We start from the raw sequence: 23,285 nt of genomic DNA, 5'->3' as shown, positions 1-23,285 counted from the left end.
ACAGCAGATAGTAGTAGCAGAGTAATAGGGTGACAGCAGATAGTAGTAGCAGAGTCGTAAGGTGGAGCTTAGGGCAATGCTGGGCATTATAGTGCGCAGAGTGTGAGCTGGGCGAATGCACCGGCGGATGGTAGCCCTGGTATCCTACAACATATCGATGGTGGTATAGGGTACTTGCATTTATGTTTGGGCACTTATAATGGCTCTGGCTGAGGTGAGAGTCTCAGAGTCCGTCCTGTCCTCATGGACGCAATGGAGTAAAGACCCGCAGAGATAGTAGCTCATGTCAGAGGTGACCGCCGGCTCAGTGTATCTAACAGGATGTTGGAAGGAGGCAGTGCAGGAGCGGACTCCTTCCAACAGGGAGCACATCGAGGTGCGAATAACTCTGAATAAGGGGGAAATGCACACTTTTATGTCCATGCACAAATTTTGGGAGCAAATACGCCTGATTACCATTCAATTCCGCATTGGTCCCACTGTACTAAGAATGCTGCCAGAAACTACTAATGATTTTAAAAATAATTAAACTAAACTTCTTATTTTATCTACATATTCGGCATGTGAACCAATGATATGAAAGCAATCCGAAACCTCAGCCATTCCGCCTATATTTTACAAAGTTACAAAGTATCGGGAAGTTCCCCATATCTTTTTTTTTTTTTACCTCTTATTTAGCTAAAAAACCTTTTCTGTAGTTTTCCAGCCACTTTGTCCTCACCTCTTGCTGCTCGCATGTGGCTCGGTGTCGTTTCAACTACAGTAAATGGTTTAACAAGGTCAATTTATTGTTGCAAACATCCTCTTCAATCTCTGTCCCCCCCACCAAAACAGCCCACCTTCATGGGCTCTTAGCTAAAGTGCAGCACCATGACTTAAAAGGTATTAATGTTAGGTGTTTGCGCAGCTTTTGACCCATCGCCCTTTCTCCAGCTAGCAGATTAACGTGTAATGGCGAGTGCGTGATTTGGTCATCTGCAGGGGGGACAATGAAGTGAAGCACTTTGCTGGACGGGAACCTGATGGGAGTCCATCTGGGCTGCGAGATGAGATTTGGAACGGCGGATGATGAGAGGTGTGGTTTTATATTATTCTGGCAGTATCCCATAATGTGAGACATACTGGGACGCTGAAATGCAACTCATCCAGGAAAAGTTGAAGTCCCTGACTATAAATGTAAGATACTTCCACTGTAAGGGGGTCATTCAGACCCGCTCGTGAGCGTCAGTACGCTCGCAAGCGGGTCGATGTTCCCCACTGCGCATGCGCACGACGGAGGGAGCTCCATCGTGCGCATGCGCGAGACCCTGGGAGCGACGGGCTTTCCATCGCTCCGGGTCTCGCACCAAAGGGGGCGTGCTGTTGATGTTGATTGACAGCACGCCCCCTTTGGTGGGCGTGCCTGCCAGACGGAGGCGTTCCCATGGGAACGCCCACCATCTGAAGCCGGCCCCACTGACATCACTAGTGATGTCAGTGGGAGTGATTTTGGCTCTGATAGAGCCAAAATCACTCCAGGGCTTGTGGCAGGGAGACCCTACCGTAGGGTCTCCGTCGCAAGTCCGATGGGCGCGATGGTCAAGACCATCGCGACCATCTTTTTGGCCGCTCGCATATGCTGTGGGTGGTCACCCACAGCTATACGAGCGGCCAGAAGGCCGCTCCATTTTCATGGAGGAGGGCCCTGATTCAGAGCGAGCGTTCTGGTCAGAGCGTTCAGCTCTGAATCAGGCCCTAAGTTTTTAGAAAGTGGCGCTGATGGTGAAAAAATAACTTTGTGTTTGTTCAGGCAACACTAATAGGCTTAGGACCTGATTCAGAGCCGTTAGCTCTGAATCAGCTCGCTCGAGCTGTGCGTTTGCAAGCGGCCCAGCAAAGGCAGCCCAGTGTAATGAGTGACAGGAGAGGCCGTTTGTGAGTGGTAACAGGGACAGGACACTAATAACGGGGGAGTGGAGGTGCGAACGCAGGCGTGCCTGAGTGTTTCAATGCCGTTTTAGAGGCGTGCATAATAACAGGCAGCGTCATAGTACATGTCACTTGCCTTTTTTTACACTGATTTCCTCCCAATGCTTGCGGTAGGGTAAAGCTACCTCAAGCACTGCGTTTGCATCCGATGGTGCTCGATGTACCAATGTTTTATGACACTTCCTGGAGATGACGTGTGCTGGTGGGCGGCTCTGCCTGTGCGATTGGGTGAATGCTCACACAAAGTGGCCGCTCGCTAAGACATGGTGGGCGTGCTTATGCCTTGGCGAGCGTTCGCTTCCCGTGGCGTCACTTTGACAAATTTGCATACGTATCCAGCGAGCGTACGCAGACAGTGAGCGGGTCTGAATCAGGCCCTTAGCCCACTGGTGACAACAGAGCTACCTACTGTTGTGACCCAAAGTATAATCATCATTGTTTATTTATAGGATAAGGGGGATCATTTGCACGAATCGGCCGTGCACCTCGATATAAGGGACTGAGCATCCACGTGCATGACAAGATGGCTGCATTTACAAAAGCATACATCTGCTGGACCAGTAGGAAAGCCGTTCCTGACCAGTACTTCTATCTTCTAGGAGATGGAGAAAGTCTGCACATTTGAAGACATGTTTCACTTAATGGGACCCTGCAAACTGATGGGACCCACAAATGGTCCTGAAATAGACAGATTTCAACAAAAGAGCAAGGATTAGAAGCTGACAGTACACCAATACTAGAGTACATGTAGTACAATAGTACAATACTGTTTGAAAAAAAAATAAAAAGTCCTCATTGTCATTTGCATGGAAAAGTACAGATCTCGAAAAATGCAAACTCTCAGGTGTTAGAAGTTTATTAGCATAAATTATCCTGCAAACCAATATCTGGGTTTTCTTTTTTTGCATGTGTACCTAGGAGACAGAGTATTATTTCAGTCAGCTCTCAGAAAGAAGAGCACCTGGCCATGAAAGCTTACATTCAACAGAGGGGTGTGTGAAGAGAGACAGTAAGACAAGTGGAACATTTTAGTATGGGGGTATGGTGTGGTTTTAGGACAGGTGTGGCATATCTCATCGACAGACATTATGTCGACATGGTTGTAATGGTGACATTGAACAAGTCGACATATTCACAGGACCATGTTGACATTCATTATGTTGACACTGATGAAATCTCGACACTGCTTTTGTAGTCTCTTTCTATCTCTATCTGTTTTTGATGGGGTCATTCTGTCAGTGTCGTCATTCGTCAGGTGTCGAAATCTTAACCCGACATATTAACCAGGTCGACATAAGGTCGACCTTCTGCTGTCGACTTTGTGAATGCCGACATTCTGGTTGAAGCCATGGTGACTGCATACCATTAGGACAGTGTGGAGAGACATGGGGAGCAATGAACGAAGTAGAGGTACATAGTGGTGGAGCAATTTGGTAAGGTACTAAGCCTAAGGTCCATGATGGTGAGGTGGCAGGTGGTCCTGAGGGAGTCCAGGTAATAAGAAGCTAGGATGAAAGAAGGACAGTAAGGAACTCATGTATTACAATGGAGTCCTAAGAGTTATGTGATGTACTGGAGCATGGAGGTCAGGAAGGCTTCTAGAGATACTTTGGGTCTAGAAATGTAGTTGGAAGATGGTATGCGGGCCTAATCTGTGTCTGGGGCCTTTATTTTCTGATAGGCCCTATGATGTGAAAATATTAAAGGCTCAGGATTGGAGAAGCTCTGGCAATAAAAAGAGAGACAAACCACAGCGGTCCCTGGGACATTCTCAGGTCTCTTGAGGATCAGGCAGCTGGTGAGCCACCATCCTGGCGCAGGAAAAGCCAGGCCCAATCAGGAGAGAAGGGCAGATAGCTTACATTGGGCCTTTTCTGTCTAAATTTGGACATTTGGGAGATATGTTTTTTTACCGAGAGCCAAATTATTCTACTAGTGCTAAATCTGCTAAATATTATTTTTAAACTGATTCTGTGTAGACAAGTTACCTCTTACCGGATCTCAGTGTAGACACAAATCATATACGACACAAAGGACACAGAGTCTCCAACTATTAATGACTTATTATAGGAGCCAGGGGTGTAACTAGAAATCACATGGGGCGTAATTAGCAATCACAGAGCCCATGGCAAAATGAGCCCAGGCAAACTCCATCTATTTACTGCTCCAGTGGTCTGCCCGTTACTCACAATGTAGAAAACTGACCCTTTTTTCCTCTATTAAAATCAATTGTGAGTGGTACCAAAAATATAATAAGGTGCTAAAAAGAGATGTTAGTAGTTTTGCAAAAATGGTGCATTAACATGATCAGCAATTGACAAGGATGCCCAGAAAATGTCATCACAAAAGTGCCACGAGAAGGTAAGCATTATTCTCAAAAATGATATTAGCTGGTGGGATGCAGTCGGCATCCCAGCGGACATAGAATGCCGGCACTCAGAATACCAGCGGCAGGTGTTAGGGTTAGGTTTAGAGGTTAGGGTTAGGCACTAGGGGGAGGATTCAGACACCAGGATACTAACTGCCGGGATCGCGTACCCAACCCAACTGCACTAGATGCGAATACCAAATATAAGCATATATTTGTAATCCTAAACAGAGGCTTTGTAGAATTGGTTTTATGTCGTACCTTGAGGAGATCCCAAAGGTCATGCCGGGGGGTAATCGCAGACCGTGATGCTTGACGTGTCCTTCATGAACGGGGCGCCATATGTTGTGGGTATTGCGGAATGTTTGATGTTCACCTGCAGTGACCAGCCCGGACTTCACAGCCTCTCGGTTGAGGGCAACAAAGTCCCTCTCTAGTTTTCTCTGGTGCGCTTTGGCCTCCACAGACCGCCAGTGACCTATGGCTGTATATGGAGAAGGGCAAATAGTCAAACAGAAATCACAATAAGAATACAATTAGTATTGTCACTTTTTGATTCTTTTCAAAACCGGTCCAGAGTGAGGGAGGAAGAATGAGACCCTAACGGAACATCCAACAAAGGAGAGGGCATCAACGAGACAGGGAAACCCGGGATTTCGGCTTCGTCTTGTTATATGACTGCTCTTTGTTGATATTTGGTACGAAACCGTGAAAAGTTTTAATTATATGTCTGAATTTAAAATTAAAAATTTGTAAGTGGATCAGGTTTTTTTTTTTTAATTAAATATAGTTGCATTCATATCCTACTACAATAGTGTATTTCAATTTGCATGGACAATTTGTGGGAGACCTACAAGGAGAACATATCCGGCTGACAACCGAAGAGAGGGGACATCTTTATTCCTGAAGGCTCCTGAAAGGCGGAGTTAACGTAAATGTGGATCATACTAACACAAAGTGGAGTTGGAACAACTTGGGAGTTTTAAGAAAGCACATCGAGCCTGACTCAAATGCACACAATGCCCGTCGCAGCTGCAATCCCGTACGCGGCAGACTTGTGGAAATATGCTAGTGAATCAGCCGCCATCTTTAGCACAGAAGCGCCCACATCTGTCGCTTATGTACAAACATCAGAAACATCAGTTGCACGTCAAACCTCTGAGCAACCCTATGCTGTCTCAGACAGAGCGTCTGACCTAAGACGCCGGGGCCTCTGCAGCTGCGAACGCCCGGTGAACAGTCCCGATGCACAGGGGCGTCTTAAGAGAGGGGGACCTTGTGCACTCCCCGTGTGGGGCCCCCTCCTCTTTCCCCGGTGTCTGGCAGCCGACTGACATGGCTGGCCAGCCACCAGAGCATTAGTAGACTCCGGGCACTAGGATGTCGGCTTCGATGTATGCACAGTGGCAAAACGCTCCGCTACATCCGAAATCGACATTGCGTCCTCCTTTGAATCAAGCTCACAATCGGTTTGGTTGAAGTAAGGGAGTAAGACTGGAATTACATATACGGTCTTTAACTTTAATCACTGGCTGCAGAAATATTATATATTATTATTATTTTATTTTTTTTAAGACTTCCCTCTCTTATTATTTTTGTTTGTTTTATTTTTCCAATTATTCGGGTGTGATACGATTATAATCTACAAAGAGAGTTTAGGTTTGAAATCACCGAAGCGCTAACATTTTTTAAAAATGTATCATATTTTTTGTCAGCAGCGCAGATTCTGGGGAGGCTGTGCTTGCTGCGCTGGGCTACCGTATCGGAGGAGAGCGACACAGTTGCTGTGTAAATTCAATGACGACATATCCAGCCATGGAACTGGTAGCCAGGGCATGTTAGGACTCAGGACTGGAGCGTGGCATTGATGGGGCCTTTAACAACACCCCTCTCATCTTCTGAGTATTGCCGGCTCTACCTGAAATATGGCGGCCTTGTGAGATTGTGTTCTGCACCTGCTGAGGTCAGTGATATAAGTCACAAGGTCTCAAGTGTTCAATGCTGCGCAAGCACATATTGGGCAGGATTTAGGGTTTCTACAGCTGTCTGATCCCAACCATCAAGACTTACAACTGAGGGAGACTATTCTTATCTCTCCAGCCCTTGTGGAACTATAAGGGTCCTCGCTGAGGGGGTCATTCAGACCCTGTCGTTAGCACCGATGTGCTCGGACCGGGTCGGTGGCCCCCCACAGAGCATGCGCACGACGGCGCCGGCGAAGTCGTGCACATGCGTGAGACCCGCTACGACCGACAGCGCCGGTCGTAGCAGGTCTCGATCCAAAGGGGGCGAGCTGTCGATGTTGATTGACAGCTCGCCCCGTTTGGAAGGCGGGCCGGGGGGGTGGCAGCCCAAACGGGGGCGTTCCCATGGGAACGCCTACCGTTTGGGGGAGGCCCCACTGACATCACTAGTGATGTCGGTGGAGAGCATCCGGCTAAGACAAAGCCGAAAGCTCTCCGGGGCTTACGACAAGGGAGACCCTACCCTAGGGTCTCGTCGTAAGCCCCAATGGTCGCGATGGTCTTGACCATCGCGACCATCACCTTAGGCGGTCGTAAGGCTGTGGGTGTTAACCCACAGCCTTACCACCGCAAAGGAGGACGTCTTGAAAATTCAAGAGGTCCTCCCCTCATTCAGACCGACCGCGCGCTCTGTGCGACCGGCTCTGAATGAGGTCCTCAATCCTGGAAATACTGTATATCATTTTTATCCAGGGAAAGGTGGGACAGGGGAGGGGTGCGCCAAATATTTAGTACCCAGGCTATGGCCTTTATGGGAGCCTAAAGGAGTGTATCCACTAAACGATATGCTCCATGAGCAATATCGTCTAGTGTTTGCCCTGCAGTGCTCGGCTCAATGTCATTAACGACATTGAACATCCACACTGAACGATATCGTCCACGACAAGGCCTGGCCAACCTGTGGCTCTCCAGCTATAGTGAAACTACAAGTCCCAGCATGCCTTGCCACAGTTTTGCTATTAAGGAATGCTAAAACGCTGGCAAGGCATGCTGGGACTTGTAGTTTCACAAGAGCTGGAGAGCCACAGGTTGGCCAGGCCTGGTCCACGATATCGTTCAGTGATGTCACCCTCCCTCATCATCATACTTGTAATACCTGACGATAATGACGGGTTGCCCTGCAAGTACGGGCGATGAAAGATGTCGGGAGCGCGCATCGCTGGTCATTGACTGCATACCCACTGGACGATGAACGATAACGATATCGTTCAAATCGTCCAATTTATCGTCTAATGAATATGTGCCTTAAGCCCTTTGGTGTGCTGCTATTGATACTACATCTACATACAGCCGCTGTATTCACAAAGAAGTATAGTCACACCCCCATACACTTGGCTACGCCCCCGAGGACCAGCACCTGACCGTTCTCATGGCGGCCCTGATTGGTACACTGCATGACAGGCATCTTGCTCAAACAAGGGAAATATTGACTTTTTTGTACCTTCAGCCACTCCTCCATCTTTCAGGAAACTACTTTGCCCGTAGGTAAAATCCGGTCCAGGCATTGAGTAGCATTTCCGCATGCTTTTTCCAAGTTCAGCCTAAAGAGATAAATCAAAATATAGATTTTATTAAGAAAAAAAACGCAATATAAACATTTACATTGGTAAGTAATTGGTCAAGATGTACCGTAATAATGTTATTTTTCACAGTAAAAACAACACACTCTAGGGAGAGTCACGCGTTTTAGAGATTTGTCAATGGAAATTTTTAGCCCTGGAAGCATCTCGAATTTTATTTTTTTTCAAATATTAAAAAATATCTTTCTGTAATTAGACATACAGATAAGGAATTGCTGGATGAAACAAGGGAGATAAGTGGTATTAAAATGCCTTAATATTAGAAAGTTAAAATCAACGCTCAAATAATACATGAGGAATACACAGCCCGTCATAGTATATGAGACACAGGGGTCAATTTACTAAGCAGTGTTAGGAGACAAAGTGAAAAGTGATAAGGTGCCAGCCAATCAGCTCCTAACTGTCATCTCACAGGCTGTGTTTGAAAAATGACAGTTGGGAGCTGATTGACAGGAAGTGCCGTTTGTGGGTGGTGACCAGGGGGGGTGAGGACTCATAGCTTGCGATGAAGTTAGCGATTTCTGAGTAAGGTTGTACCGATGGTTTTGCAGTCTTGCTAAACATTACGGATGTGTGTAAGCCCGGAGAGGAGATGCTGCGGACAGGTTCGGGGGGCGGGGCTGAACTGTAAACGACATTAAGCCCCGGCCCTTCACGGCAAAAAGCCTCGATTTACGGGTCCGCGAGGAGGGGGCGGTGCTGAATGACGCGATTCGAGTCGTTTTAGTCCCGTCCCCTCCTACGGACCCACAAATATCCCATAAAATCTCCCCACTAGGAAGTGGGCAGGATGCGGGAGATCTGTCTACGTTTCCGGGGGTGCGGGGGGTTACCCCAAAAATCGGGAGCCTCCCATAACTTCCGGGGGGAGTAGGCAAGTATGACATGGTCACACGCCCATTTCCGGCTCCTACCTTACGGAAGCAGCAGATTGCTTGCGAGGCATGATTTGTCACTTCACGGTCTATTACCTTTTTGTCAGAGATGTGCGCTGAGCCCCGTGTTTTGGTTTTGGATCTGGTTTTTTTTGTTTTAATTGCTAAAAAGTTTTTAACAACAGCTAGAATCATGTAATTTATGCAATCCAAAACCCGAAACTCGGATTTAAAATCTGAATTCTGAAAATGCAACAAGATCAGAACCGCGACTCGGATTATCTGGCCCTTCTCAAAAGATCAGAACCGCGACTTGGATTTACCCAGATTGATGACGAAATTCGTGTGGATTCAAATTTCTAGAGGACCGAACCGCACCGCTCTACTTTTTGTAGTAATTGGTATCATTTTCCTAATTAGTTAACTTGATTAGATTACAAGTACTGTATTTTCAAAAATTCCCCCAAAAATTGTCTGTGTCTACTAACTAGAAGGGCAGGAAAATGAGGACTGAAACTCGCTCGACAATTGTTGTTTATAGCTTTTTTTTTAAGCGCTAATGTGATATCTTCTCCATCTTGAATTAGGGGATGTAGTCAGGAAGCAGACAGTCTAAATGCCAACTGCCAGCTTTTAATCCTGGCAAGGTACCAATGACAGGCCTCGAAGACTCGACGCCTGTTATTACCATACGACGTCAAGCATACCGAACGAAGGTAAGCCGGGCGCGTACAGCCGCGAGGGGGGGGGTGGGGATGGTTAGGCACCCCCCCCCGGGAGGGTTCGGTTTAGGCTAGGGGAAGGGTGGGTTAGGGTTAGGCATCCCCGGGGGGAGGTTAGGGTTAGGCACCCCCCGGGAGACTTAGGTTTAGGCTGCGGGGAAGGGGGGGTTAGGTTTAGGCACTTAGGTGGGGTTAGGCACTTGGGGGGAGATTAGGCATCGCTAAGGGAGGGTTAGCGGGTAGAATTAGGTTAGTGAACACTTACCTTTTGACGATCAGGATTTTCCCCCCTGCCGGGGTGCCGCTGTCGGGAATTGAACCGTTGGCCATGCGGCCGGTGGTAATACCTACTACAACCTGAATTAGGCATAGGACAATATGGCATGCTGGGGGGGCGTATCTACTCAGGGACTTCATCCAAAATATGAACTTTACTAAACCGTATTTTTAAATTTTTTGCAGCATAACAGATTTTTAGTCTTGTTTCTTTCTATATCATTTTATTAGCAGAGGTAATTTAATTCAACGCTAGGCATTAGTGTAAAAAAGTAAGTAATGATATTCTATTCATTCAGGAAAGGCAGCAAGGGAGAACCACGGAACAGGTCGGTGGTATAACGTTACCTACTGATATGGGCTTATCGTGATATATAATAGTCTAACATGCAATGAGGTTTGTTTAACAGTTATCTGCAAGTAATGGAAATTACCCAGGGTCCTCTGAGACCAAATCCTTTAATTAAATTTGCCTTTCCTGATAGAAAAGGAAAATTCTTCAGAACCCAGGGGAAATCTATTTCCTATGGATATATTATGGTAAATTGGAAATAGAAGTATAACTTCCTTGAGAAAGTTATGAAGCAGCTATAGAAGTCCTATGCTGAATACGAAAGTGTTCCAGAAACCGCTAACTAAAATTAATTATCATCTGCCCTTGTAAAGGTCTGTAAGGGCAAAGCCGGATTAAGGGGCTGGCATGGGGGCACGGTGCCCCAAGCCCACCTCTCTCAGGCAACCACCCGGCCGGAGCATACTAGGGATGGCCATCGACCATTGATGATTCGAAATCATTCATGGTTTATGGCTGATGGCGAATAATTTTACCATCAATGACAGAGAGCCATTGGTTTTTTGCCTTCGATGGATGAGCAGGAGCCAATTTTTTTTCCCCCTATACGGGACTGAGGTTAGCCCCCCCCACCCGATGCTTGCAAAGCCCCACCCCTTTTTTGATAGGCCCGCGTCCCCCACCACAGCGGTGGCTATCGAGGGGTACAAACTATTGTTGGTTCACCATGGATGGTTTGTGTGCCATCGATGGTAACCACCAATTGACCCATCGATGATAACCAATGATGGACACCCCTCCGATGGCCATCTCTAGAGCACACTGCTGCAATGTGCATTCTCGTGCATTTTCTAAGGGTCGGACGAGTGAGGGCGGGCGGGACGACAGGTGGGGTGGGCCGAATGATGAGTGGAGGGGGCCCAGATGATGGGTGGGGGCGGGTAGGATGACAGGTGGGGTTGCCCCAGACGATGACAAGAGGGGGATTGACGGATGAGTGATGGGCTGGCCCCATGTCTTAAGTGCCCAGGGCACCTCAAAGGCTTAATCCGGCTCTGTGTTAGGGTCATTCACTAACTGCAAAACACGCACAACCCATGGAAGTCATGCTAATTAACCTGCTTAAACACTGTGCATTGCAAAGAGTCAGACACAAGAGGCTGGTTGCTGTACCATGCATATGCACCTTCACGGAGGATACAGAACGGATAGTTGAATCTGTGCGTGTCCGGTTACCTCTGTCTGTGAAATGGGTGTTTCTCATGGGTTACCGTACAGACGCGCAGAAAGGATCCGTGTCATTGGAGTGACGTGGGCATGTAGCCAGACTTTGGGCTTGTTTGATGCTTGAGTACAGAGAAGGGACGCCTTTATCAGACTAGTCTATAGTACCCAGCATGGGGTGGGTGCAAGTGCTGATATTGATGATGGTTACACTGGCCACGAAAACAATGGGCAGAGCATTGCGTAAGCAAGAAGACCGCCGGATACTCGTATTACTCGCGTTAGCATACAGTAGTAAATCTGGCACATGCGGATGTCCGCATATGTTGTTACTTTGTGCCCAACTCAGAGTCAGGCCCTCAATGTTCACTAGGGGGCAGGGCCTTGGACACGTGTTTTGCATCAACGTGACACATATACACCCATTTTGCAAACGGTTAAGTGTTCGTCTAGACTGGTCGGCCAACCCCGGATGACCAGTGTGTCTCCTGCAGAGTCCAGTAAGAGTATGTTTTAAGAGTAAGTCAGCCAAATATGACTTTAGAGTGCCTGGATGGACATGGTGACCAGATTTCTCAGAGTCCAAAATGGTACATCTGATATATTTTACATCGTACAAAATAACAAAAACACTTGTTCTTGTGAGTGAATAAATTGTTGAAGACTTAAGAGCAGTTGCAAAGAATCGGAAGGTGACCCTCTGCAAAACGGTCACTTTAGATCTTTATAGCCATGGATATTTGTTTTAATCCCCACCAAGATGCCAGGGAGAAAATCCAATAGATCGATCACTGTTTCTGTAAAATAATTCCGTATGTTACACTTTGAAACTGGATAAGAGAAGTTCTGTGTGTGTCACCACCTTTTGTTTTGGAAAATATGGTCTTCAGGAACAGTAGTAACACCTTTTGAATGCGACCACGTTTGCATGCGCGCCTGGTTAACTACTATTGATAATCAGTGTGATCTTGCACCTAACCTAGATGCAAAAGAGACGCCCCCAAACAAGCGTATTTTCTCTTCCAGCCACATTTTCACAAACGCCTCCTCAATGAACACTGCTTTTGAGAGACTACCCCGATAAAGAAGTGTAGACGCCATTCATATGCATATGACAGCGCCCCTCATACTTGTGTGGGCCCATTTCTGGACATATGCAGTGCAAATTCATGCAGGACCACTGGTGGAACTCCAGGAGATAATGGAGTCATTTGCAGCCGGGCGTCTGCCCTGAAGGGGGCACCTGGCTCCATTGTCCCCGGGAGCTACATGGAGAAGGAGCGCAGCTGATCGGCGCTCCACCTCCATTGGCGTAACTACGGAGGGTGTAAGGGGTGCGGTCGCACCCCCTGCACCCTCCATTTGCCGGGCGCCCGCTGAGTGTGTTACCAGCGGGAACCCGGCTCCTATTCAAACCCCCGGCAGCAGCCGGAGGACGGAGCTCCCTCCGTCTTCAGGGTCCCGCAGAGCACTATGGAAGTGACGTCATAACGTCACTCCCATAATGCCGAGGAGCGGACGCCGGGGACGGAGCTCTGGATTGAGCTCCGTCTTCCGCGACCCACAGTGGACTATGGGAGTGACGTAATGACGTCACTCCCATAGTGCCGAGGAGCGGACGCCGGGGATGGATGGCAGCAGCACTGGAGCGGGGATAAAGGTAAGTGTTTGTTTGTGTGTGTGCGCGCGCGCGGTGGGGGCCATCACTACTGGGGGCAACTACAGGGTGCTCACTACTGGGGGCAACTACAGGGGCCTCACTACTGGGGGCAACTACAGGGGCCTCACTACTGGGGGCAACTACAGGGGCCTCACTACTGGGGGCAACTACAGGGGCCTCACTACTGGGGGGCAAGTACAGGGGCTCACTACTGGGGGCAACTACAGGGTGCTCACTACTGGGGGCAACTACAGGGTGCTCACTACTGGGGGCAACTACAGGGGCCTCACTACTGGGGGCAACTACAGGGGCCTCACTACTGGGGGCAACTACAGGGGCTCACTTCTGGGGGCAACTACAGGGGCCTCACTACTGGGGGGCAACTACAGGGGCTCACTACTGGGGGCAACTACAGGGTGCTCACTTCTGGGGGCAACTACAGGGGCCTACTACTGGGGGCAACTACAGGGGCTCACTACTGGGGGCAACTACAGGGGCCTCACTACTGGGGGCAACTACAGGGGCCTCACTACTGGGGGTAACTACAGGGACCTCACTACTGGGGGCAACTACAGGGGCTCACTACTGGGGACAACTACAGGGTGCTCACAACTGGGGGCAACTACAGGGGCCTCCCTACTGGGGGTAACTACAGGGGCCTCACTACTGGGGGCTATTACAGGGGCCTCACTACTGGGGGCAACTACAGGGGCCTCACTACTGGGGGCAACTACAGGGGCCTACTACTGGGGGCAAGTACAGGGGCTCACTACTGGGGGCAACTACAGGGTGCTCACTACTGGGGGCAACTACAGGGGCCTCACTACTGGGGTCAACTACAGGGGCCTCACTACTGGGGGCAACTACAGGGGCCTCACTACAGGGGCCTCACTACTGGGGGCAACTACAGGGGCCTCACTACTGGGGGCAACTACAGGGACCTCACTACTGGGGGCAACTACAGGGGCTCACTACTGGGGGCAACTACAGGGTGCTCACAACTGGGGGCAAGTACAGGGGCTCACTACTGGGGGCAACTACAGGGTGCTCACTACTGGGGGCAACTACAGGGGCCTCACTACTGGGGGCAACTACAGAGGCCTCACTACTGGGGGCAACTACAGGGGCCTCACTACTGGGGGCAACTACAGGGGCCTCACTACAGGGGCCTCACTACTGGGGGCAACTACAGGGGCCTCACTACTGGGGGCAACTACAGGGACCTCACTACTGGGGGCAACTACAGGAGCTCACTACTGGATGTACTACATAGGCGGACCACTACTGGGGGCATTATATAAAAGGAACTGCATAAGGGGGGCGGCGGCAGCTGGGGCTGGCATAAGTGCTGGGGGGTGGTACATTTTAGTTTGGGGGGGGGGCACCAACATTTATCTTGCCTCCAGGCACCTGGGATGAAGTTACGCCACTGTGCAGGACACACTTCGTAAAGGGGCGTAGGTACAACTCTGGTTTTACCAGTGACTATAAATTGCCAATATGACCTCGCTCTTGCTACTATATAGTGGCTTTATAACCTACATCTTCCTGTTACTAATGTAGTGTCCTATTGACACGACAGTCATCATACACAATATATGAGGGTCAAAAATGATCCACACTCCAGTTATATTAAAACTTCTGTTGGCCGCACTGTCTTTCCGTAGTAGGTTGCTGTCTCGCCAGTCACTGCTCTGCAGGCTTGAACGTGTTACGTCAGTTCATTTGTGACTGCAGTGTATGAAAAAATGGCTTCCCCACTTGTGATTTGCAAGAAAGAAGAGCAGCGTGCAGCTATTCGTTTTTTGTGGTCTGAGGGTGTGTCTGGTGCCGATATTTATTGAAGGCTTTGTGCACAGTATGGAGAAAGTGTTTTGTTGCAAAGAAGTGTGTATGAATGGATAGAGAAGTTCAAAGAAGGTCGCACATGTGTCAGCCATGAAGAAGGAGCTGTAGGCCCGTTCAAGTCCACGACTGATGAGAACATTGGGCCTGATTAAGACCCGGACTCTAAGTTGCTCTCACTCGCTCTGAGCGATGGTCGCCCGTCTGCGCATGCATATAAGTTGCAGTGCGCGTGCGCAAACTAGTACGAGCGATCGGATTTTGCTCGCTCGCCCTGAAAAGACTGCCCGGTTGAATGAGTGACAGATTGTGCCGTTTGTGGGTGTTAACAGGGGAAGGTGCTTGTTAACGGGGGAGTGGTGCTGTGAACGCAGGCGTTTCTGACCGTCAGAACGGAGATTAATGGGTGCGCATAATTAGCATGAGAGCGTCATTGAACACTTCACTTGGTTGTTTTTTACCCTGAACTGCTCGCAGTGCTTGCGGTAGGGTAAGGTCTATCTCAAGTGCTGCAAGCAGCTCTGATGGCTCTCTATGTTACCGATTAATCCTTCAAATTTCCGGAGATGACGTGTGTTGCGAGTGGCAAGGGGGCATCATTATACACTAGCGAGCGCTTATTCCCGGGGCTCACTAAGACATAGAGGGCGTCCTTACGAGATGCAGTGCGAGCACTTAATTTAAATATCCGGCCCCTTTTTGCCAGTGAGCGGCCGCAATTTGCGAGTGGGTCTGAATCAGGCCCATTGAGTGTGCACGTGAACTGATTCTGTTGGATAGATGAGTGACAGTGGATTATGCTGCAGCCCTAAGTTGAAGCCCCAAGAGGAACGAAGATTCACGTCTGATGAAGAGGTGAAGACAGCGGTGCATTCGTGGCTCGCAGCTCAGCCTAAAAATTTTTTTATGAGGGAATACGAAAGCTTATTGACAAATGGACAAAGTGTAATGAAAAACAGGGAGATTATGTCGAAAAATAATGTATCTGTCTTTTCTGAAAGCTGATTAAACTAAATTCTACAGCTGGATAATTTTTGACTCTCGTATATTATAGGTAAGTGATAATATAATCAAGGCAAGTTCTTCATAAAAAAATAAACAAAAATATTACTACTAATAAGAATACAAAATAAAAACTAAAATAGAGTACAGACCAAACAACAACTCTACAATATAAACTGAGACACATGGATACCAGCATGCCATCAAAAAATTGGCACATGGATCGACAACGTACAAATTACAAAACGACACAGAGAATGCAAGAGGTCTCAAAGATAGAAAAACCTCAATGAAATCAGATACACTTACTAGTTAAGTAGCCTGGCCAACGCATGTCTTTGTTTAGTACTTAACTTCTCACCATTTGAGGTCTCGCTTCTGCAGCTGACAAACTTTGCAAAAAGTGTACAATTTGCGGAGATGCCGATACACAATAAGATCAAATGACGCCGATATAAAAGACCTGCAAACTTGGTCCATGTTTTAAGCATCTGGGAGGTGACAGCTTGAAATTCCCTGGGAATTACGGAAAATCCCTCATCGATTAAAGGGACATATAACGAATATTCTCTGTGCTGGCATTTACAGGCTTAGAGAAGAAGAAGAAAAAAAAAAATCTCCAAAGCAAACGAACACGGTAACAAGGGGAGACAATAATCAGGTTCTCCTTTTTATTTAGTCTTCAAATGAACTGCCTTTGTTTGAGCATGTGTGCTGTCTGTAGGATTAGCAGGGATCAGTCGGTTTGTGGTGTTTGCTGATCATCTCCATGGCATAGTCTTCTGGGGTTTGGTATTGTCCCTCAGCCATACGGGATGCAAGGAGTAGTGCCCTTGCCTACGTCAGATTTCTTTCATGTGGATGGTTTGCAGGCTTCAGTGGCCAAATTGATGGAGATTTGCAGGCTGCGGATCCAAGGATGAATTAATAATAGATTGAATAAGTTTAATGAGTGAACCTCCAAAGACTTCGATGTCAACCTTTGATGTTGGACACCATTGAGTGAGACTCGCTCTAAATGAGTGCGACTTCACAAATCTGCAACAATCCCCAGACCCGGCTCCAGTCATGGTCCAATGAGTCCTTCTGGCCTAATTTAGAATTCATAAAATGCATTCAGATCTTTCGCAAGATTCTACCTATGACACCAGCTGTGTTTACAACAATCAATAGGTGACAGCCTATATTCTGCATTGCCGTGATCTTACGGGGAAAAAAAAAAAAAAAGAGATTATTATATTGACGGTCAGCTGGGTTAACTTTCATCGTGCGATTGAGTTGTACAAGTTATTTCTAAACATGTTGTTCAACAGTCGTTCACTAGTGAAAATTAACTCTTTCACTGCCTTGGCTTTAGTAAGCGCTGAAACAAAAGAATCTACGTATCTCAGTTCTCCATTGAGAATCCTATATTTTAACAGCAAAAGCTATGCTATTTCAGATAGGTGATCGGTTTTGCTGAATAATAACCATCTTTGTATAGCTAAATATTATGAGTTGAAGAGGTGCCTCCATTACAATGGGTTGTAGACCTGGTAACCCCCCCTCGTGCATGCTTTCTACTGTGCATTGTGCCGCCCATCCCACTCCGTCAGCAGATTTGGGGAAAGTACACAGGCCTGTGGGAAGCACAGTGGCAATTGGGGTTAGCATTGCTGCCAGGAGGCACTGGGGCCATGTGTGTGTTTGTGTGTGCGTGTGTGTTAATTGCTTGTGCGCAGTAGGGATTACAGACTGTAAACTCCACTGGGGCAGGGACTGATGTAAATGATTAATCTCTATAAAGTGCTATATAAATAAGTGTTAATAAATAAAGCCTATGGCTGCCAAGTTACTTAATTAAATAAATGTTGGTTTAATTTACGAGGCACCTGGTGAGGACAGGAGAGTAGGTATAAAAGGGCTCACATACATTTCTTTAGTTTAAAGCATCCCATTTACTTAAGGCTTATGGTTTTCCTTAGAGTTGCTAAGGGCCATATTCAATTCGGAGCAAAAAGTCATTTGCCGGACTTTTCGCCGTCATCGGAGGTTCTGCCGTCGAAAACGTATCGCGCGCGTCCCCACGTATCCCCGGATTCAATTCCAAATTGGCAAAAACAGGACCCGACGAATACTAAATCGGCGAAAAGTCCTGTCGTTTTTGGGGAAATCAGCCAGACACCCCCCTAAAGATGCTCTGACATGGGGGTTCACTATGGGTACCCCTGAATAACCCTGCAAAAGGTATTTGGGGTCTTTGAATGGTCTCAATAGGTGCTATTTAGTGTCTTTGGGACAGTGGTGAAGAATAGCATTTAGCAACTTTATTGGGGGGGAAAATAATTAGTCCCATCAAATTTGGGGTACATGAAAATGGGTGAAAGCATATTTAAAAATCGCTAAAGTCGAGCATTAAAAAGTGCCCAAAACTCACCTTCAGCCAACACCTGCAATAAAAAAAAAAAAAAAACACCTCCCCCAATACTTGCAGACCCCCCCCCCAAAGGCTATTTAGCTATATTTTGAATTTGTACCCCCACTTTGAATTTTTTCGCCCACAATTTCAAAGTGCTTTTTTGGGGTGTCCTTTGTGTTTTTTAAGCGTTTTTTTGGATTCAGTTTGCGTCAAGGGGGGTGTACAAAGGGTACAGAGTGGTTTCCGCACCACAAAACCCCAATTCTGCACTTTTTTCCGCCGGGTATTCATAGGCAAAACTTTTTCGCCTATTACATTGCATTCTGTTTTCGCACCGGCGAAAAGACGCTACATTTGAATACGGGGATAAGTGAAATCGGCGAAAATGACGTCATCGGCGAAAAAGTTTCACCGAGAACGGCTTTTCGCTCCAAATTGAATACGGCCCTAAGCGTGAATAAACAGAGCAAGCTGCATCCAACAGATGCTGGTGCGTTGCTATATTTTCTATCCGCGCAAGCGTATTTTCCAACCATCGAAGCACATTTTCCATCCATACAAAGGACACGGGAGGATAGGAGTATTACAAACTACTAGTGAAGATCTGATTTTTAACATCAGTGGGAAAGCTCTTGCGATAAGAGCTGCCCTTTTGCGAAGCAGCTGACGACGGGTGACGGGTTCTCCGTGGGAACCCCCCCGAGCCCCCGGAGCTTCCTGCTGGTGACCTGTGCAGGAAGCTCCGGGCTCCTCCTCCTTGCACCCGGAAGATTAGGAGGAGGATGAGGCGGAGGTCCCAGGCCGGTGAGTATGGACAGCAGGTGAGTGGGGGCCAGCGCTGGGCGACGGTTGGGCGGCGAATCGTTGGGAGCCGGGTGCGGTAAGAAGCCCATAGGCTTCTATAGGGTAATGCCAGGTTTTTCTGGCGTTACCCTCTGCACTTATAAAAGTGCGTCCGGGTCTTAGTACATATGTAAATGCGGTAAAACCCCCGAAAACAGGGTTTTTACCACATTTCTCCTTTAGTACATCGCGGCCATTGAGAGATGAACAGGGCTTGGGTACTGGGTGGCATGGACAAATCCAGGGTAAAAGATAAATAAATAGAAAAACACTATGCAAAGGAGGACATTAGTCTCCCTCAGCAGATAACCTGCCCCCTCCCCCCGCCCTTCCCCCCCCCCCAAACAAGGGCCTGGATAATCAGTACAGGCCGCCTCCCCTTCTCGGCTCCCCTGATAATGGGTAGGAAGCCTCAAGTATGGGGTTAGTACATACACCAAACACAAAGGTATTACAAATGAGAATGTAAACAGGACCAATGCTTTGTGATTCATAAAAAATGGGAGACTCTACGGCAACATCACATGATTCGTCAGCGTCTGCCTCTTGCTAAGCATCATGGGAACTGTAGTCAACAACAGAGGAAATACTGAACATTCTTCATCAATGACCAGGGGTTCTCAACCTCAACCCTCAAATACCTCCAAGTGATTTTTCAGTATTTCTGTCTGCGGAAGCAGGTGGGATAATTACTATCCCTGCAAATAGATGAACTCACCGATACACGATATAAGAAATCCACAAAACATGTCCCGCTGGTGGTTCTTGAAGTATGGAGTAAAGTACACCTGAAATAGATGAATGTTAAGGCCCAATACACTAGCGATAGAATGTCGCGTTCCTGCGATCTGCAGATGCCGGGTTTCAGGATCGGTGAAATCCAACATATTGGGTTTCACTGATTTGCCGATGACGATCAAAATATGATCGTGATTAGCAAATCGATGAAATATAACATGTATAATTTGATTTCACCAATCCTCCGATGGATCGCAGAACATCTATGGCCGCCGGTAAGCATTCGCAGGATCCGGAAATCTGCCGGCTAGTGTATGGGGGCCTTTACTTGTGACATTTCTCTTGCAGCGTTGCTTCTTTGCTGTGAGATACTGTCTAAGTAAAACTGTCTAAGTAAAAAAACTGGGATAAACTGTCTAAGTAAAAAAAATAATTAAAAAAATTGCCGTAATTTATCATCAAGAAAAAAAAAAAAGTATCACAGAGGCAGCTCACAGATTTTCATTGGGCTGAAAGTGATTTCAGCTCAAAATTAGATAAAATTTAAAAGTAGATCAAAATTAATTTTTTAAAATTCACAATATTTTTGAAAAAAGTTTATGCACTAAAGTTTATTAGAACAATAAAGCATGTTTTAAAAATTGGAAAAGCCTTTATCGGTGAAAAGCCGGCATATCATACCCGCAGATTGTTTATCATCAGCGACACCAATGTTATTGCCAGTGGAAGCCCCTTTGAGCCAAATCTTTTTAAACTAAGAGAATATATGTTCGGGATCTATTTATGATGCCTTGATATTAATCAATAACTTTCCACCTCTCTGCAACAACTACTCTCACCAATTTCTACATTCAATTCTACCATCACACTCCGCGTAGACTTAGATGTCAACCGTGCCATTCTAAGGTAACAAGACACCTACAAAAACTCTCAGGTAAAGTAGAACATCATTGGCGTGTACTGCCAAGTGACTTCCTCATATATAAGACTATCCACCACTCTTAACGTATGCTCTGGACACTGCCAAACAGCTCCCATGCCCCTCCAAGCTACTGGAGAGACTTGCCTACACTCGCCTCACACACTTTCTTCACTCACGCATATTATTGGACCCACGTCAGTCAGGCTTTCGTTCCAAACACTCCAGAGACAGCACTGACTAAGGTAGTGAATGATCTGATCACTGCTAAGTCTAAAGGCCAGTACTCACTTCTTATTCTACTAGAGCTCTCTGCTGCATCTGACTCTGTTGACCACTTTCTTCTCATACAAATACTACAATCCCACAACCCTATCCTGGTTCTCATGCTACTTATCAAAGCTCTTTCGATGTTCGTTTCTCTGACTCCACCTCCTATTCGCTGCCTTTATCAGTTGGGAGTACCACAAGGCTCAGTCTAAGGTCCTCTGCTTTTCTCAATCTATATTACATCCCTTTGCAAATTTATCAGCTCTTTTGAATTTCAGTAGCATCTGTACAGGGATGACACTGAAATCTACCTATCCTGACCGGATTTGTCACCATCTGTATTGGTTTAAGTTGCTGAAAGTCTCTCTGTGCCATTACATCTTGGATGTTATCTCACCACCTTAATCTAACGCTCTCCAAAACTGAATTAATGATATTTCCACTAGCCAATAGTAGTTACCAACCTAATATCTCTATTACTGTTGATAACTTGACAATCAACCCTACCCCACAAGCTCGCTGTCTAGGTGTCATCCTTGACTCTGAACTGTCCTTTGTTCCCCACATTCAATCTGTTTCCAAATCATGTTACATACGTACATCTAAAAACCATATCTTGCATAAGACACTGCAAAAACTATTTAATTAACTCATAATCTCCCGCATCGATATTGCTAGTGTCTCCTTACTGGTTTCCACCAAAACAGACTTTCGCCATTACAATCCATTTCGAACGCAACTGTGAGGCCGATTTTCCTCACTTAATATTCATCGTCTGCTGCTCCACTCTTTCAGTCCCTCCATTTGTTACCCTTATTTTACAGAATTACTTCTACTTACAGATCAGGCTATTAACCAAACTACACCGATGTACATCTCTTCACTTTGCTCAAAATATCTCCCAACCCGACCTTTCCGCACAAGAGCTGCATCTCTCATCCTCCCGTATCACCTGCTCCCATTCACGGTTCCAAGACTTTTTTCGGGCTGCACTCACACTGTGGAATGCCCTCCCACGTACAATAAGACTTTCCTCGAGTCTCCAAACCTTCAAGCGTTCCCTGAACACTCACCTCTTCAGACAGCTTATCACATTCCAGACCCACCCACATAACCTCCCTAAGCTAACCTACCCAACTACATCCCCTATATACAGTCTATACGTAACTTTACATACTTTCTTTTTCTTCATTTTCACATCCTCCTGACCTTAAGCCAATATTGTCGTGTGACTGGATCACACAGCCCACCAGGAACGTCTGCAATTTGGCTGGACCAATATGCAATATGTAGCACCAATCCTAGTATATCAATGCCTATTTCTCCATAGAACGTAAGTTTGCAAGCAGGGCCCTCGTACCTCTATGTCTGTCTGTTATTACCCAGTCTTGTGTTATTACTGTTTTTTACTACTTGTAACGGCAACGGGATATGCTGGCACTATATAAGTAACTGATAATAAAATAATAACACCCTTCTTTTTCATTTTAGCTGGGGGAATGGGTTATCATTGAGTCTCCCAAATGTGGAGAGATCATTGATTTTTCCTGCAGTATTTCTCTTTGTGCCACTTACTTATTGCTATACCCTACAGACATCTAAACTCAGTCCATGAAGCTGTGAAAAGCTACGCTTTCAGAGTTGGTGTAACCTATACCTGGCAATGGGGTACCAGTGAGGCTGAAAGGCTGCACCGCATCCCCTCTTGTGAAATCTCTATGCTGCTGGCCGCGTGTTTCACTTGAACATTTTGCTGTAGGGATGGTCATCGGTGGGTTAACCATCGATGGTACTGTTGGTGGTTTACCTCAATGGTATAAAACCATCGATGGATACCCATCAATGGTTTCGCCCACCGATGGTCACACCTGGTTTATTACGCACTGGGCCATTCAATAGGCAGTGGTGGGGCTTTGTGGGCTGCATTGCGGGAAAAGCAAAGCTCTGTGTCTCGTCACCAGGAAGAAAAAAAACAAAACATTGTAGGTCTCTGTGCCATCAATGGCGGAGATCCATTGGATATCCACCATCAATGGCAAAACTATCAGTGGTCAACAATTGATTCATCTCAACCATAGATGGATGATGGCCATCCCTATTTTGCCGGCAGTATTAGGCTATTATTGCGTATACTGTGCACATTAAAATGACCGGGAACAGCACCGTATATATATATATATATATATATATATAATATATAGTCGTGCCCTTATATTAAGCATGAATCGAAAAAACCCCGTAAATCTCCATAGAGCGTTCCGGAGGGAGGAGGGGGTGGGGG

At 46.8% G+C, this 23,285-nt stretch overlaps 1 protein-coding gene across 1 annotated transcript in view; it reads right to left on the bottom strand.

The window, feature by feature from the left end:
- CFAP77 (cilia and flagella associated protein 77) overlaps positions 1-23,285 on the bottom strand; it is a 170,815-nt gene that overhangs the window by 83,209 nt on the left and 64,321 nt on the right. Inside the window, exons 2-3 of the mRNA XM_088448840.1 lie at positions 7,802-7,901; positions 4,598-4,820 (exon numbers count right to left, since the gene is read on the bottom strand). Of these exons, the coding sequence (XP_088304966.1) occupies positions 4,598-4,820; positions 7,802-7,901 (323 nt within the window). The remainder of the gene's footprint in view (positions 1-4,597; positions 4,821-7,801; positions 7,902-23,285) is intronic.

The sequence above is a fragment of the Taudactylus pleione genome, unplaced genomic scaffold (genome assembly GCF_031769625.1).
Source record: "Taudactylus pleione unplaced genomic scaffold, aTauple2 ptg000003l, whole genome shotgun sequence".
Taxonomy (NCBI): domain Eukaryota; kingdom Metazoa; phylum Chordata; class Amphibia; order Anura; family Myobatrachidae; genus Taudactylus; species Taudactylus pleione.
Note: the sequence above shows the minus strand (reverse complement) of the source record. Positions and strands in the feature narration are given on the sequence as shown.